Raw genomic sequence first — 17,494 nt, forward strand, 5'->3', positions numbered from 1 at the left:
TAAAATTTGCGTACGATGTCTGTAAATATGAAAGTTTAGGTGCGAGATATATAATAAATAAGAATTGTGTGCTATACATGTAAATACTCAAACAATAAAATATGGTAAGCATGTAAATGCACCAAATGACAATAAAAAATATTTGCAATAATAATAACAATAAATTATTAAATTAAAGATAAGGCTTCCTTTGTTTGAATAAAAAATAAAAAAAGGAGTAATGAAATTTCATACAATAAAAACACTAAACCAAAAAGGAGCCAGTGACAACTAACTTAACTTGCATTAATACTTGTGAAGAAGAGGAAACAGCTTGAAGCAGCATATTCAACTCATTCACCATCTTCCTTAACCAGTCTTCTAAATAACAAATGCACACAAATAAGCATGGTTCAGTCTATGGTCATCGGCTGAGTCAAGCAGCACCTGAACCGTGCCCGGCGAACAGAGACGGCCAACTCAGCCTGAACATTCTCGAGCATTTTTACGATATCGGCGAACGGAGGGCGAACATCAGGGTTGGCATCCCAGCAATGGGTCATGATCTCGCCGAGAGCTGGGGGGCATTCGCTCGGTATGATCGGTCTCACGGACTTGTTGACGACGGCGAAAGCGGCCTGCACGGCTGTCATGTTCTGGAAGGGGAGCATGCCGGTAATGAGCTCCCAAAGCACAATGCCAAAGCTATACACATCCACCTTCTGTGTGTAGGGTCTGTGCTGTATCATCTCTCTGCATGATGAGTAGAGCAGAGAGTATCAAAAGCAATCACTGAAAATTAAAATTGTTGGAGTATAAGCTTTTTTTTTTTTTTTTTAATAATGTTAGGATTTAGCAATAAGGTTTGAATATCTAGTAGGTGGTAATTCTTTTGTTCGACCATAATTTGTTGAAGTGTTGAACTGTATAGGACATAAATAATAGGAAATAATTCCCATTTTTTGAAAAAAAAAATCATAAAACTCAAAATAGGCTTCATGTTTTATATGAGATGGTCTATAGCTCCTATTTTTTATTAAAAAAATAGTATACTTGTTGTAATTATCAATGAAATTTCATAAAATATTTATAATTTGCATGCAAGATAACAAGAGCAATGCACATAAATCACTATAAATCAAGTCAGAATAGGTTTTAACGAGGTTGTTATGGGACACAGAAAGGAAGAAACTTCTTTTAATTTTATATGCTGAGTAATAAAAATTAAGGAAAAAAACGATGACAAATGTTGTCCGTAATTAGCCTACAAAGTAGAGTTTTCTCATATTAACATTTAAATGATATGAACATTTATGCAATAGGTTGTCATTTTGATTTATTGCAATACAACATAACAACACAACCTCAAAAATAGAAAATATACAAGAAAAATAATTGTCTACCTTTAAGTCTCTTCATGACTATTTTTTATATAATGCAACCGAGTGAAAATTGTGAACATCATAATTATTATTAAGCCTTTTTTCCAACTAAGGCGGTGTTTGATAGCATTTTATTAATTGGATTTAGCCATAATATTAACTTAAATCCAACCAAGCACCCAAAAAAAATAAAAATTAAATCCAATTTTCTCACATTCCGTCACTTATACAACGTAAAACCAGATTTAGTACACCAAAAAAAAAAAAAAAAATTAAATCCAATTTTCTCACATTCCGTCAATTATACAACGTAAAACCAGATTTAGTAAATCCTACTACGGGATGGATTTATTCCTCCGTCGTTTGTGAGTAGAATTATCACAATGTGGATTAGATTAGTAAAGCTCGGGAGTAGAATATCTAATTGAAGAATTACTAGCCCTAAGAGCATTAATAGGTAATCGATTGCCATTCTCATGTTAAATAGAGAATGACGTCTTTCTCGTGAGTATAGAACGAGCAACTACAGTATCTCATATTTTGTCTTGAAAATCATATCTAACCTTAAAGTAAAATCTTTCTAAGATGCACATTCATGCAAGGCGAAAGATCATAATTCATCAAATTTCCCTTGCATCAAATGTTCTCATCATTATATAAACAATAGTAAGCATAATAAAAGACAAGTTTTGAGTGACACCAGCAATATAGATCTAACCAAAAAAGAAATCAATAAAGGAATTCCAGAATCAAGAAAATTTAAAGCCATAGTTCCTATAAAATCTTAGTTAGTATAACAATAAATATAATAGATGTGATAATTATGACAGCTGATATTCAGATGAAACATAGAAGTTCACAAATGAAGCACAACTTCTGTCATGTATTTAAACATTTAAAACTACCTTGGTTTGCACAACGTTACAAGTTATATATTTAATTAGTGGTCATTTGAATAAGTCCGACTCTATGAAACTTATAACTTTCTACTATAGGGCCAAACAATTTATAATAAAGTTTTTTCCATGGACGGTCCAATAATGTTATAAGGCATGAAAAATAGTATGACAATTTAAATCAAGAAAATGATTAATAGTTTTGATCTTATTAAGCTTGGGAATGTGGCATCTCAACTATAGATGGTGATGGTCACAAATGTAACCACCTCAATCTGACATGCATGGCCGTCTCTATCGATGGTGATAATGATAGCACATGTGGGCCTCTGGTAGGGAGGGTGAAGGTGAATGTTTGCCCATGATTGTCGTCACAAGAGAAGGCAAGAAAAAAAGAAAACAACTGCAGTGTGGATATTCAGAAGCCAAATTAGAAAATGAACGATAAAATGCAAAGTGGCGTGTGAAAAATTACAAATAGGGACCTCACAACAATCAATTAGAAATTTATAAGAGTATTATTTTAGCATTCCAATATATGGTGAACCTAACCAATTCGCTCTCAAGATCTAGGAAACTTTACATATATACACTCAATTAGTATGTATTTACATATCTAACACCTAAACTTCATCTTCTTACATATATGTCACCTTGCCTATGCATGAAAGCGTGTAATTCATTTTAAAAGTCAAAATTGTGATATTTTTGATGTGATGTGAAAGATTTGGGTGGTATAAAAGTAAAAAAATCAAATTTTAGGTGTTAGATATGTAAAAACATGGGAATTAGGTATGTATGTAAATGCCCCTAAAATTTATGTCGATTAACCAAAATCATTAATAGTATCATCAAATTTAAAATGAAAAATTGATCTTGATATACAAGAAAGAAATCAATTAACAAACTTAATAATTTTACAAACATATAACTAGTTTTTTAAGGAAGCAACAATATTCCCAAGTGTTCTGATGAAGAAATGGATGGGAACTAATGCATTCATAGAGAAAAAATAATTTTAAACAATTTTTTTTTAAATCAAAACATTTGAATATGATTTTTACGTTGTAAAATATAGCAACAAGTTTATTTCAGTCTTGGTAACCTCATAACATAAAATCATAATTCATTTTCTCTTTATTTGGACCTTCCATGTGAAGATAACTTCACATGTTTCTCATCCGTAGCCATATCATTTTAAAACTCTATCAAGATTTTAGTTTACTTTTTTCTTATTATTTTTAGTATGGTCTAAAAAGTAGAAAAGTGAATCCACATTGAAGCATAATAGTCAATTCATACCGAAGTATAGAAGTATATACCCATGCATTTGTTTGTGGCTGCCCCTAGCACTTTTAGAACGACCCACCTCCTAAAATGATGTGGCACACATATTTTGGAGTTTATTTAATATAACACACATGTTGTCCTCAATAGTTATATGCATTCTTTTGATGTATTTTTTATTTTAAGTGTAAATCTTAGGCCTTAGAAAATGTCTAACTGTATATATTCTTTTATACATTAATGTTGGCATCTTGTGATTAGCAAAGAATCTTTGAGTCATATTGTATTTGAAGCCTCTATGTATCGGATCATTTTTTTATGTTATAGATCATGCTAACTTTTTATGTTATTAGGTAAATGAAAATAGTGGTAGATATAAATTTGTCATAGGTTTAAATTTGGTGGTAGGCATAGATGTTGTGGAAATTTTGAGTATTTATTTTAGAATCTTTGATCTTTTCCACTTATTCCTACAAATATGAAGTCTCTTGTGGTGTTCAGACTTGCTTATGAATGAAGAAAAATGTCAATATGTGCTTTTACTTTGTTCATATGCACTTCTTAACATAAGAGAAAAACTTCTTGAGTACATGAATTCACAGCCCTTGAAGATGAATATACAAGAAAAGTGAAGTCAATTTGCAAAGGACTGCTCATAAAGGACAATATCAGTTATCATAAGTTACACATAAATGGTATCTAAGGTTTTATAGAATTTTACGTCAATATTTAATTTTTGTTTTTTCTTATTTTGTAAGCTTGCTGATCTAAATTTTAAAGCTCATCTTAATTTGCAAATCACCCACAAAAAAATCTTTAAATTCAACCAATAGTTCATATTAATCGGCTTGCATCTTGTTATACCATTAGCTAATATGGTTCGATCGTTGGAGGGGCAACAAAGTTTGTCCTTAAAATAATGCAATGAAATTATGCTCCATGGAATTATTAGACATATATATACTCGCTAGTTGAGCAACTGAATTCCCCAACTCAATCTGAAATCAAGGAAGTAAATATTATTAAAAACTTCATAAATATATAAGCATAACAGTTCACAAAATTATTATACATGTAGTATATGTTTGCTTCTCATTAATAAAAAAAATATAATGAATTATATTAATATCTTGATTATGGTATAATTACAATCATCGCAGTCTCATAGTTATCATAAACCTCTTTAAAACATACCAATTAGAAGCATAATGTTACCAAGCATACCATGAAGAATATAAAGATAAATAGCATTTAATAGTCATACATATGACCTCTCTATCCATTCCAATCCAAGTCATATCATTAAAATGAAAGATCATATAATACATAACATTTAAAACCTATTTCAAGTCGAAAAGTATGGGCATCTATTGCACCTCCACTAATTGAAAAAATTATGAAGCACCTACTTGATCCTAGACCAATTTTATTCATACAAGAATTTTAGAATCAAACTAGTACAAAAAAATGTTCAAAACACAAACAGTCAATCAAGATCTAACAGGCTTTCAACCATAACAATGTTAATATTATTACAATTAAGTAAAATTATCTAAATGGCATAATATTTTTCATAATGACGATTAGAGACAATGTATACATAACAATTTTAATAAAACATAAGTCAAGATTAGCCTAAATTCACACAAGCTCCTCAATCTTCATAAGCCATGAATAACTGGTGCTAAAACGGTGAAAGGACCCTGAGGAACATAGCCTTCACCCATCATGTGCCTCTCAGGAGGCCCCACCATACCACTCCGCTTCGGTTTATGTCAGTCCATAACACTTAAGAATATTACCTAGAAATCACTATCTCAAGTCCTAAATCAAAAGGTAACTTATATTGGGACTTTGTGAAGCTATCTAATGTTAGGTAGCATTAACCAGGCAGCTAGTTGAGCTCTCCTTTTTACTCAATTTTAAGGCCTTTTAATACATGAAATTAAAACTCAGTTAGAAGTATACAAATCATCAAATCATATATAATATCTTAATAAAACCACGCAAATCCAAAAAAATTAGCAGGAGAAAACTTCAAGGAATCTATTGTTACCAATGAGTGTATGCATCAAAGGATGTAAAACGTGAAAAAGCAAACTACATAATTTTATCTAAAAGTTATCAATCGTTTATAATAGTTCATGGATATCTAAAAAACATATTTTATTTCAATAAAATTATACTACAAAATTTAAAATGGTCACGTGTAGCTTGCTTGCTTGAATAGATATAGTGCATGCTTGTCATCCAACAATGCATTATGTCAAATTCGTTAGCTCTCATTCACCCTCAAGAAATTCACCCACCCTCAGGAAATTCACCCACAAGCAAGGATGAAGGGGAAAAAAAGGGATGAGTAGTTTCCATCCATGTATCGTGTACATGCTCTCACTTTTTACCTTTTTTAATTTATTTTTTCCATAACAAAAAAAAAACTTCTCAACTACCATACCCAGCTTTTGCTTGCCTCTAGTCGAAGACCAGAATTGCTATCACCTTCCTAGTAGGTAGCCCAAATCCCATATCTCCCTCTTTCGCACCTAGCATTGATCAGGTATTCAAATAAGATAATCCAACCGAATTCTGTCTTGGATCAACATAGTGGCAAGATGGTTCCAGCTTGCTCAAACCACCTTAGAAATGTATTTGATTTGCTCCCAATCAGGTCCAAACTCCACATTGCAGTTCATGCAAGAACTTTAATTTTCATCAGCTCTTGAGTATTTTGGTATCCTTAACTAAGAATCCAAAAAATGCAACCAAATTCAATTGTTGCAGATACATTCCTTTAAGATTCAATCAAGTATTCCACTCTACACATTATTAAGTTTTTCAAGCTCCGTTAAATGCAGAGTAAATAGGCTAGCATTATATGGAAGAGTTTTAGTTGGCTGGTAAGTTTATGGTTTCGTAGGATTCTTGCCATAATTTGTGAAGAGGGGAAAAAGTCCTACTTCTTATCATGCAATTAACTTAGATTAAAATTAATCTTTTTATTTTTAACAGGATTTACACTATTTATCATAGCTATATATCCTTGTATCAGGTTATTAGTTTAGATTAGTTTGTAGCTAATCTTAATCAACTATGTTAGTGAATCAGCATAGGTAGAGAAAATCCATGCTGAGCACCATAAAAGATCACAATATGATGCAAACCCTAAAATACAGCTGAAAATTTGCAATCATAAAGATTTATCAATTGAGCAACAATGGAATTAAGCCCAAGGCAAGCCCATGCATGTATCACTGTAGCCTTCAGCAAAAGAAAAATAATAATAATTTCTCTTACCACAAAAAGCGTAAACCTGGTTAACACATTACCAAAGATGTTCTAAATCTCATTACTTTCCATTCCATTTTTCTAATACTAAAAATTTGATAAGATCCATAGGAGTTTTTCAAAAAAAAATTAAGGCAACTAAATACTTTATTTCGATAACATTAAGCAACATAACTCAAATATATAAAGATAAGCACCTACAATTTGAGAGGTAAATGAACCCTAACCCTAACACCAACAATTCGAGAGATAAGCGATCTCTCCCAAACCCTAATCATAAGACTCAAGATAACAATCTCATAACATAACCCTAACCCTAAACATATTAGTCTTATTTATACCCCACAATAATAAATAACAAATGCATAAATTGCTAGTAGGAGAAGGTTTAACATTACTTTCCTTCCAAAAAGACACATTGACCCCAAAGTAGGAAAAAAAAAATTATTGTTGGATCAAGTCGTATCGCTCCCACTCAAAAACTGACTTGAGTCTGTCTCTCACAATCAACACTCGACTTAAATAAGTGGGACATCTAGGTTTATCACTGTTGGAGAACGAGGAATGCCAATAAGCACAGAAGACCACATGGCACACCTAATATAATTTCTTCACATATTCTTGAAACCTTTGTCGGCCCTCATCTTCATCCAAGCTTGGAGCACTGAAGTGCCGACCAGTCGAATAGGTTGTCCCCTTCTCTCTTTTGGCACCCCCCTCTTCCGGAATGGATTAAAGTGAACGTCGACGAAGCTTTGTCTCCATCCGGGCCGGCTGGCATTGGGATTCTCATACGGAAAGACAAGGGAGAACTAATTTTGGCAATGGGATGGAAAATCATACGTTGGGATAGCACACAAGTGGGAATGATGGCAATCTCCTACCTTCAAGGGGCTATAGAAGAATGGATGACCGAATGCCTTGGAGTTATTATCAAGAGTGACAACAACAATATCATATACTATTTCCGGAAGACCATGGACAAGCAAGCGTGGCGGTACATGACTCCCAACAATCCAAATTGTAACTTTTTTGTGCAAATTTAATCAAGTGATTTTTCAAAGCACCTTCAAAAGCAACAACAAAGCAGCTCATACTTGTGCTAAAATGACTATAGATAGAGATTTTGTTTTCACACATATTATTGATCACAATCCTCTTTTCGTATTTTTGCAAGAGGATAGAGCATTTTTTTTTAATATCCATGGGGCATAGTTTGTACTTTTTTTGTACCTTTTATTTTGTTTAATACAATATGCGCTATTCACGAAATAAGTGATGAGTCGTTGACACTGCATGAGGATTGCGCCTAATTCATAGTCTGAAGCATCCGTCTCTACAATGAGAGATTGGTTGAAATATGATAACGCTCGCACTGGTACACTTATCATGGCCTTCGTTTGCTTCTGAAAAGTTTGGGTCATCACTTTTTCCTACTGAAAGTTATCTTATTTCAGTTTCTCTGTCAACGACCACACAATCGAATTATAATTTACAGCCCTTCACAACTTCCTGTAGTATCCTGGAAGTCCCAAAAATCCTCTCAACCCCTTCAAGCTCTTAGGTTCTAACATAGTTGTCACCTTCGATGGATCCGCAGACCCCGAGCTCTTCCACATACTAAGGGCACCGTAAAGTGCCCCCATCTTGTCTCCCTCGTGAATATTACTGAATTAAAAATAATGCAGAATAAAGCAGAATATTTTCATTGATATAAGAGGGGTTATAATTAAGTCTTACAAGAATCTTAAAATAGGAAAAAAATAAAAAAAGAAATAATATGAAATGAAATATATATCATATAATATCTCCAGTAATCAATTTATATTAATTATTTGGAGATAAAAGAAATAACATAAAATAGGAAAGCCTAAAATATGAAGGAAAAAACTCCTAATCCACAGAAATAAATAAAAAAGGAAATAATTTATTCCTTATAACCTCTCATAGGAAAAATTATTTCCTAATATAACTTATAACAAATGTTTTTTAGTGTCAAAATTAATCTCTTACAAACTCCCCTGCTCTTCTCCAACTGTCTCGCTCCCATCAATACTCTTGAATCTCCTTCCGATAGGAAGGTTGCCACAACAAAAAGTACTAGCTTCAGTAGGATGCAGCCCCCTGTCGGTGTCCCACCAACAGTGGTTTTCGATTCCAGACTGAAATCCATCAAATCAATCTTCCCCAGCCAAAAATTGCACGCCATCCAGTTCTGTCTGTTGAAGCTTGTTACAAACTTCCAGATATAATTGAATTTCCGCCAGATGTTACTGCTCGAATTTGCTCCCAACTCCTTCGCTCGATCTTGCCTACTTCCGTTATTCCAACCTTCCTAATGTCACGGTATTTTTTTTTTGAAGTATTGTCGCTGGCATCAATACCCAATGCTGTCACCCGATCCTGCAACATGCAGTTAAGTGTAAAATTCTACAATCTTTTTCATCATTTCTTCTATGCTTGTGACTCTTCCCTCCATAGATGAGAGTCGTCCATCCATAGATGAGAAACCTTCCTCCATTTTTTTATTTGATTTGGCTCATTTCTTCCTCTAATTTCTCCTCCAAAACCTCTATTTTTAGCTGACATTACTCCCAGGATGATTTTTTATCATGGAAGAGAAACCCACACAACAATTGAATCATAGGTTTCTAAGCTAGCTTGAATCGCAGGCTTCTATGCTAGCTTGAATTGCGGTTGTATCGTGATATTAGATCATTATATGATGCAATCCAGGCATTTGATAAGTCGGATTCATGTGGTTCGGTCACTATGGCACGCTTGATCATGTCATTGACTTCCCAGATTGAAGGATTCGCACACTTCTTGTCAATGGTTTCCAAGCTAGCGCAAGGTGCGACGCTAGCAGGATGCGCGATTCGTAGTTTGCTTCCCTACTAGATTTAATAGTGATTGGTTCATGTTTTTTTTTTTTCAGTAAGAGCCAACTTAAGTCCTCTATAAGCAGCCATCCTGTCCCTTGTAATCAACGATCCTATCGGTTCCCAGTCATGAATGTTTCTCGCGAAGATCTGTACGTTGTGATCCATGAATGTCAAAATCATATACGTCTTCTGCATCACGATCCTTCTTTGTGATCCTTTCATGCAGACTAGTGCAAAACCCTAACGAGTTCACGTCGCGATCCTTCCCATAATCGAATGTTCTGAACCAGTTTGATATGATCTAGAGGAGTTTTTCATAGAAATTAGGGCAACCAAAATTATTTTAATAACGCCAACCAACACAACTCAAATAAAGATCTCTCCCAAACAATAATTCTACAACTCAAGACAACAATCTCATAACATAACTCTAACTCTAAATATATTGACCCTATTTATACCCTGCGATAATAAATATCAAAAGACTAAATTGCTCCTAGTTGCTGGTCTAACGGAATCATTCAAAGACCATTCCATGATAAGTTTAGAACACGTATCAAAGAATCCGATAACGAACCCACTTTACAAAAATATATGCAAGAGCAAAATTTTCAATAAATTTGATTGATGACTGAAAAATTTCTTTGTCCTTTGGTGTAACGAGTTCAAAAAGATATAAATTTTGCCATTATCGGGTGGGTGTTGAGTACCTCAAAATTGAATTTTTGCCACTGGGATTAGAACGCTTACGACAGTGTTGGATTGCATATAAACAAAGAAAAGAGGGAGAGAGGGATGACAAAAGTTGGAACAGAAGTTATGAGGTAGGAAACTAAAATTGCAGCAGGCCCCACTTAATTTCAGATTACAAACATGATGCCCATTAAGTTTTTATTTATAGAGATCATAGAGAAGTATAGAAATTTAATTAAATTTAAAAGAAGCTCGAAAAATAGGGGCTAACACTAAAACAAACCAGGCAATTCATAGATTTTCTCTGTAAGGAGTGGTGAACCTTTAAAATAAAGAGGAAATATAGGTGGATTAAAATTACATTAGTTAATTCTTTCCACTTGAATCGCTTCATTGTCTCTTTCTTGACTGCACATTCAGAATTTAAAAATTACAGTTTTGCCACGATTCATGCTTGCAAATCAAACACTTTAAGGCTGATTTCACAATTTTTTTAAGAGGCTCATGAATCATCCGAAGCACCTGATTGAAAGCACTTCTATTGTGCATCCTTCTTCTCGTCGACTAGCAGCAAACTTTCTAAAGCCATTATTTTTTCATGTTGCTTGAAGTTTCTTTGCAGAGTTCATAAACAAAATTGAAGTCTGCAATTTCATGCGTTCCACATAGAGAATGAAATTAAGAATGTTTAGATGCAGTAAAATACTCTCAATAAACTATATACTCTGCCATAAAACCTATATCATGGTGGCAAGCAGTTCAGTGATGATTCCAGCTGTTTTAACTCAATCAAGGGCATGGTAAAGTAGAAGATAAGGAAATATATATCACATCCCTCCATCAGGTATATGCAGTGGTGAAACAAGAGGGTTTGTGCCAATCCTAGATTTTACTAAATCCCTTAATATCATTTAATACACCGAGAATTTTGACCCATAAACTTGAATATTTAATAATAATTTAATATTAACTATATTTTTAATTTAATAATAATATTTATAATAGTTTTAAAATTTTTTAAGGAGATAAAAGTTTTAAATTTACATACTAGCCAACAATTAAATTTTAATTTGGTTACCCCTTATTCTTTAAGTTCATCACACCTCTTCTTAAGTTTTGATTCTGCCACTGAGTATACGCACAAAACAATGCTCCTAAACTTTGTTATTAGGTTGTCTACTAAAAATATAACCCCTTTTAATAACTTTTTAGCTGCAATATTGTCACACCCCAACAAACCCCCCTAATAAGGTCAATCGTGGTGCGACAGACTGACAATATGGTCAAACCAACTCTCACCGGCACTCGTCCTGACTTTTATAATCATGATCCAGTAAGTTATAAATTAGTTCAATTGGATCGTCATATGATACGTAATACATTACATCTCATATACATATTCAGAAGCATGAAAATTAAATCACTAAAAACATGAAAACTATACAGAGCTGCAAAATTCAGAACCATAAAAATACGTACCAAAACTTATGTACAAAGCTCTCAAAACTATCGTGTAAAAGTTGTACAAAAACACACCTGGCTACTCGCCTCGGTGCTTGTTGCCCCTACCTGAAAGGCAACAACGAAGAATGAGCAAACAACAGGCTCAGATAAATAATTAGGGCTAATATAAAATTTTACACATGAAAAAAAAACGTGCATGCTCGTATGAAAACTGAACATGTCTACACGTAATCACAACATGCTAGCATAATAAAGAATATGAAAAGAGAGCAGATAATATAAAAAGAGTATAGCGTAACATTTAAGTTGTAAGAATGAAATCATAAGCATAATCAGTAGTATTTTCATTCATTTCAATATCATATCATAATAATGTCACTTGTTTAATGTATAAGATTTAACTATTTTCATGTTCTTTCATAATGGATCGTCACCCTGCCCCAAAGGCCATATAAACCATCGATATAGTTTAGGCTTCCCCCAACAAAGTAGTTATCAACAACCCCTGAGACCCACGGTTCCCCGACGTTTTGTCACTGTCTAATCGTTTAGGTTTCCCCCAACATAGTTGTTATCAACAACCCCTGAGACCCACGGTTCCCTAACGTTTTGTCACCGTCTAATCCCAACGTTTCCGAGTTTCGTCCCCGTATAAATATCAAGAATCGGGAATAAATCCTTGCATGTAATAGTTTATCCATACATTACTTATAACATTTCTTAAAGTATAATAATTACAGTAACATTCATCAGACATTTCATAAAACATAATTCCTGAAATCATTTATTTTATATCTCTTAAACATGAAGCATAACATAATGAATACCTGAAAGAAGCAATCAATGTTCTATACATAGTCATATGAATCATAAAATAGCATAAAAGCACGTGTAACATAATAAAAATCATTAACATAATAGCATAAAAGCACGTGTAACATAATAAAAATCAACTTTCATTCATAAATTAATTGCAGGAATCTATCTAGAACATGCCAGAATTCCTAAATGCATCAGTTTCAACTCGCAATCATATGCAAACCTATAGAAAATAATATTTTATTAAGGTAGCACAAGATTACTTCACCTGATTCGACGGAGTAGCCCTAAGACGAGTTTCTACACTCTCACATTGAGCTCGCCGCCTCGTATAGACAACTTGAAGCTTGTAAACAACATATGGTTTCATAAAATTCAGCTAAAAAATGACTTAACTCAGAACAAACGTTAATTATCAAAACATACCTCAAAATGATTGTTTGACATAAATCGCCCATTTGAAGCCGACTAATCTTCGTCTTATCACCTTCAACTTAACTTTCCCTTCTCTAAACTCATGCTAAAACCCTTTCAAAAACTTTCAAAACGATAACGACACTTCCAACGCACAATCGTCACCTCTGATTGCTACCGAAAACGAGAAAAACATGAAAAATGAGGCAAAAGTTAAGATGGAAGTGTGAGGAAAGAAAGAACTGCTTAGAATGACAAGAAAAGAAATTCATACTTGCAGAATTTACCCCGAATCCCTAAATCGTGAGTTGCCACACTCGGGTAGTTGCTCGGTTCACTGTTGACTCGCACCAGTTTGCGGCCCTTGCACTATAGCAAGGGTTGTAGGCCATCCTTGTTGTTTCTACCACGTGAACCAAACAGGGAGAATCGAACAGAGGAGAAGAGAAATTAGAAAAGGAGGTGAGAAATGTGAAGCTCGCGCCCTAAGCGAGCAAAAGAAATGAAATAAATGCTGTGAGAGGTGGTGGGCTACAGTAACAAAGTGATTAGGGAGAAATATTATGATTTAACTAAAGTTTATTTAAATTAATTGAACTTATGACTTCGACAATCTATATCTCCTAATCCATTTATTATTCATGCACGGTGTTTTATGTGTAATTCATCGATTTCATGCGTAAAATTTAATAAATTATTTTGATCAAATTTCGGGAGATGAAAATTTTAGGGTACATTTCAATTGAGCAGAACTTACCGGATTTCTCAAAATTTGAGTGTTATAGCTCTCCCCTTATTTTCAATCTCGAAATCTCTGACTTTACTGGAATATGAAGGGATACTTCTATAACATATCTTTTTCTATTTCTCAAAGTAGCTTCCGTTTCAGGTCTGTGCTTCCACTTTATCTTCAGAAAAGAAATTTGTCTATTTCTGAGCTTCTTAACATTAGTTGCTAGAATATTTTCAAGCTCTTCAATATATGTTAAATTTTTCAGTACTTCAATTTCTTCATGTGAAATTCTCTGTTCTGAATTTGAAACCCATCTTAAAGTTGAAACGTGAAACACATCGTGTATATCTGACATATCTGTAGGCAAAGCTAATTTGTAGGCAACTAGACGATCTTTTCTATAATTTTAAAATGACCAATATACCTGGGACTCAGCTTACTTTCCTGACCAAACTAGTTGTACCTTTCATTAGTTTGACTTTCAAAAATACAAAATCTCCAACTTTAAATTCAATTGTTTTATGCGTTGGGTCATAATATTTTTGTTGTCAATCCTGAGCAGCTTTCAATTTGTCTCTAATTAATCTGATTTTCTTTGTGGCTTCGTCAAATAGCTTGGGACCTAACATTTGACGTTCACCCACTTCGACCCAATTGAGTGGAGTTTTGCACTTTATGTCATACAGAGCTTCATAAGAAGCCATTTTGATGTTGGATTGATAGTTTTTGTTGTAAGCAAACTCAATCTTTGGAATATGATCTTCCCAACTACCTCCAAAATCGAGAGCACAAAGTCTTAACAGATATTCCAACACCTGAATTGTCCTTTCTGATTATCCATCATTTTGTGAATGAAATGCAGTGTTGAAATGTAACTGTGTACCCAAACCTTGTTGAATGTCTTTCCACAATCTGAACGTGAATCTTTCATCTCTATTAGAAACAATTACCTTTCAAATACCGTGCAATCTGATAATTCCTTTGACATATCCACTGAATCTGACTGTCTTATAGGCAGAAAGTGAGTTGACTTGATTAGCTTATTAATAATGACCCAAATGTTATCATGATCATGTCTGGATCGAGAAAACCTCATAACGAAATCCATATCAATTTCTTACCATTTTCATTTAGGTATTGACAATGATTGTAGCAATCCACTGTCTGATGATCAGCCTTTACAATATGACATGTTTGACATTGAGATATACATTCAACAATATCTTTCTTTATATTTGGCCACCAGAATGCCAACTTCAGATCCTTGTACATTTTCATGTAGCCTGAATGACGAGCTTCATGTAGAATTTCTCGTCTCAAATCAGAATCAACAAGTAGCCATATTTCTAGCTTATTTCAAATAATGTCATCTTCAACAACAATCATATCAGTCCTCTTTCCTGTGTGAAATTGTTTTAGGAGTTTCGCATATTCGCTACAACCTTTTTGAGTTGCATTGATTCTATCAATTAAAGTAGGTTGCGCTGTCAACTGATATAAATAACCCATGACATCCGATCTTCTAATTTTCAACTGTAAGCATCAATTTCTTTAAGCAACTCTGGCCTCTGAGTAAGCATCCAGCTTGCACTACCTATGGATTTCAGACTCAATGCATCAACAACAAAATTTGCTCGGCCCAGAAAATAATGTATATCCAGATCGAAATCTTTTGATCAACTCTAACAATCTTCGTTGCCTCAAATTCAACTCTTTTTGTGTGAAAATATAACTTTGATAATCAATAAAAACTTCGCATTTCACAACATATAAATAATGTAACCAAATCTTGATAACAAATATCAGTAGGTGATGAATTAATCTAACCGGATCGTCATAAGATATGTGATGTATTGCATCTCATATATATATTTGGAAACATGAAAATTAAATTACCCAAAACATGAAAACTATACAGAGCTGATAAATAAAAAACTATAAGAATAAGTGTCCAAAACTTATGTACAAAGATCCCAAAACTATCGTATAAAAGTTGTACAAAGACGCACTTGACCACTAGCCCCGAAGCTTGTTGCCCCTACTTGAAAGACAAAAATGAAGAATGAGCAAACATCAAACTCAAAAAAATAATTAGAGCTAATATAATATTTTACATATGAAAAAGAAAAAATGTGTCTACTCGTATGAAAACTGTACATGTCTACACATAATCACAATCACAACATGCTAGTATAATAAAAATAAAGAGCATGAAAAGAGAGCAGATAGTATAAAAAGACTACAGAGTAACACCTAAGTTATAAGCATGAAATCATAAGCATAATCAGTAGTAATTTCATTCATTTCATACAGATCATATCATAGTAATGTCACTTGTTTAATATAAAGAGTTCAACTATTTTCATTTTCTTTTATAATGGATTAACACCCCGCACTAAAAATGCCATATAAACCATCGATAAAGGTTGGGCTTCCCCCAACATAATAGTTAGCAACAACCCCCTGATACCCACGGTTCTCTAACGTTCTGTCACCGTTTAATCCTAACACTTCCCAGAGTTTCGTCCCAATATAAATATCAGGAGTCGGGAATACATCCCTACATGTAATAATCTACCCAGACATTACTCATGACATTTCTTAAAGCATAATACTTGTAGTAACATTTATCATACATTTCATAAAGCATAATTTCTGAAACCAATTATTTGATATCTCTTAAGCATAAAGCATAACATAATGAATACTTGAAAGAAGCAATCAATGTTTTATGCAAAATCATTCAAATCATAAAATAGCATAAAATCACGTGTAGCATAATAAAAGTCAACTTGCATTCATAAATTACTTGCAGGTATTCATCTAGAACATGTCAGAATTCTTAAATGCACCAGTACCAACTAGCAATCACACGCAAACCTATAGAAAATTATTTTTCTTAAATTAGCACAAGATTATTTCACTTTATTCGATGGAGCAGCCCTACAACGAGTTTCTACACGCTCAGCCCAAGCTCGCTGCTTCGTATAGACAACCTAGAGCTTGTAGGCAACATAGTTTCATAAAATTTAGCTAAAAACATGAATTAACTCAAAACAACCATTAATTGCCAAAACATACCTCAAAAGGACTGTTCGGCATAAATCGCCCTTTTGAAACCGGCTAATCTTCATCTTATCACCTCCAACTTAACTTCCCCTACTCTAAATTCATGCTAAAAACCTTTAAGAAGCTTTCAAAATGATTACGACACTTCCGACACACAACCTGCACCACCTACTACTACCGAAAATGAGAAAAACACGAAAAACGAAGCAAAAGTCAAGATGGAAGTGTGAGGAAGGAAAGGAATGCTTAGAATGGAGAGAAAAGAAATTTGTACTTACAAAATTTACCCCAAGCCCTGAATCACGAGCTGCCGCACTCAGGTAGCCGCTCGGTTCGTTGTTGGCTCGCGGCAGTTCGCAGCCCTTTCACTATAGGTCTCCCTTGCTGCTTCTTGTTGTGAGATATGTACTTCATGGCATATAAATGAGACGAAAAGAACACAAGCAAACACAGATCGTTTACGTGGTTAGATCCAACTGGATCTACGTCCAGTCCACGGGAGGGAATCAATATTTCACTAAGGCAAAAGAAATGGAGAATACATAGCTTATACATAGAGATGAGCTCTCATCTTCCTTCTATGGCCTC

The 17,494-nt window shown here is 33.8% G+C and overlaps 1 protein-coding gene across 2 annotated transcripts in view; it reads right to left on the bottom strand.

The window, feature by feature from the left end:
- Positions 1-207: 207 nt before the first annotated feature.
- LOC110037047 (serine/threonine-protein kinase HT1-like) overlaps positions 208-17,494 on the bottom strand; it is a 22,069-nt gene continuing 4,782 nt past the window's right edge. The window contains exons 2-3 of one of the 2 annotated variants that reach the window (XM_020741623.1): positions 11,944-11,976; positions 687-732 (exon numbers count right to left, since the gene is read on the bottom strand). In XM_020741623.1, coding sequence (XP_020597282.1) covers positions 11,973-11,976 — 4 coding nt within the window. In that variant the 3' untranslated portion in view covers positions 687-732; positions 11,944-11,972. Of the gene's footprint in view, positions 733-11,943; positions 11,977-17,494 lie in introns of both variants that reach the window. The other variant, XM_020741613.1, reaches the window with a different exon arrangement.

The sequence above is a fragment of the Phalaenopsis equestris genome, unplaced genomic scaffold, assembly GCF_001263595.1.
Source record: "Phalaenopsis equestris unplaced genomic scaffold, ASM126359v1 Scaffold000002, whole genome shotgun sequence".
In the NCBI taxonomy this organism is placed as follows: Eukaryota; Viridiplantae; Streptophyta; class Magnoliopsida; order Asparagales; family Orchidaceae; genus Phalaenopsis; species Phalaenopsis equestris.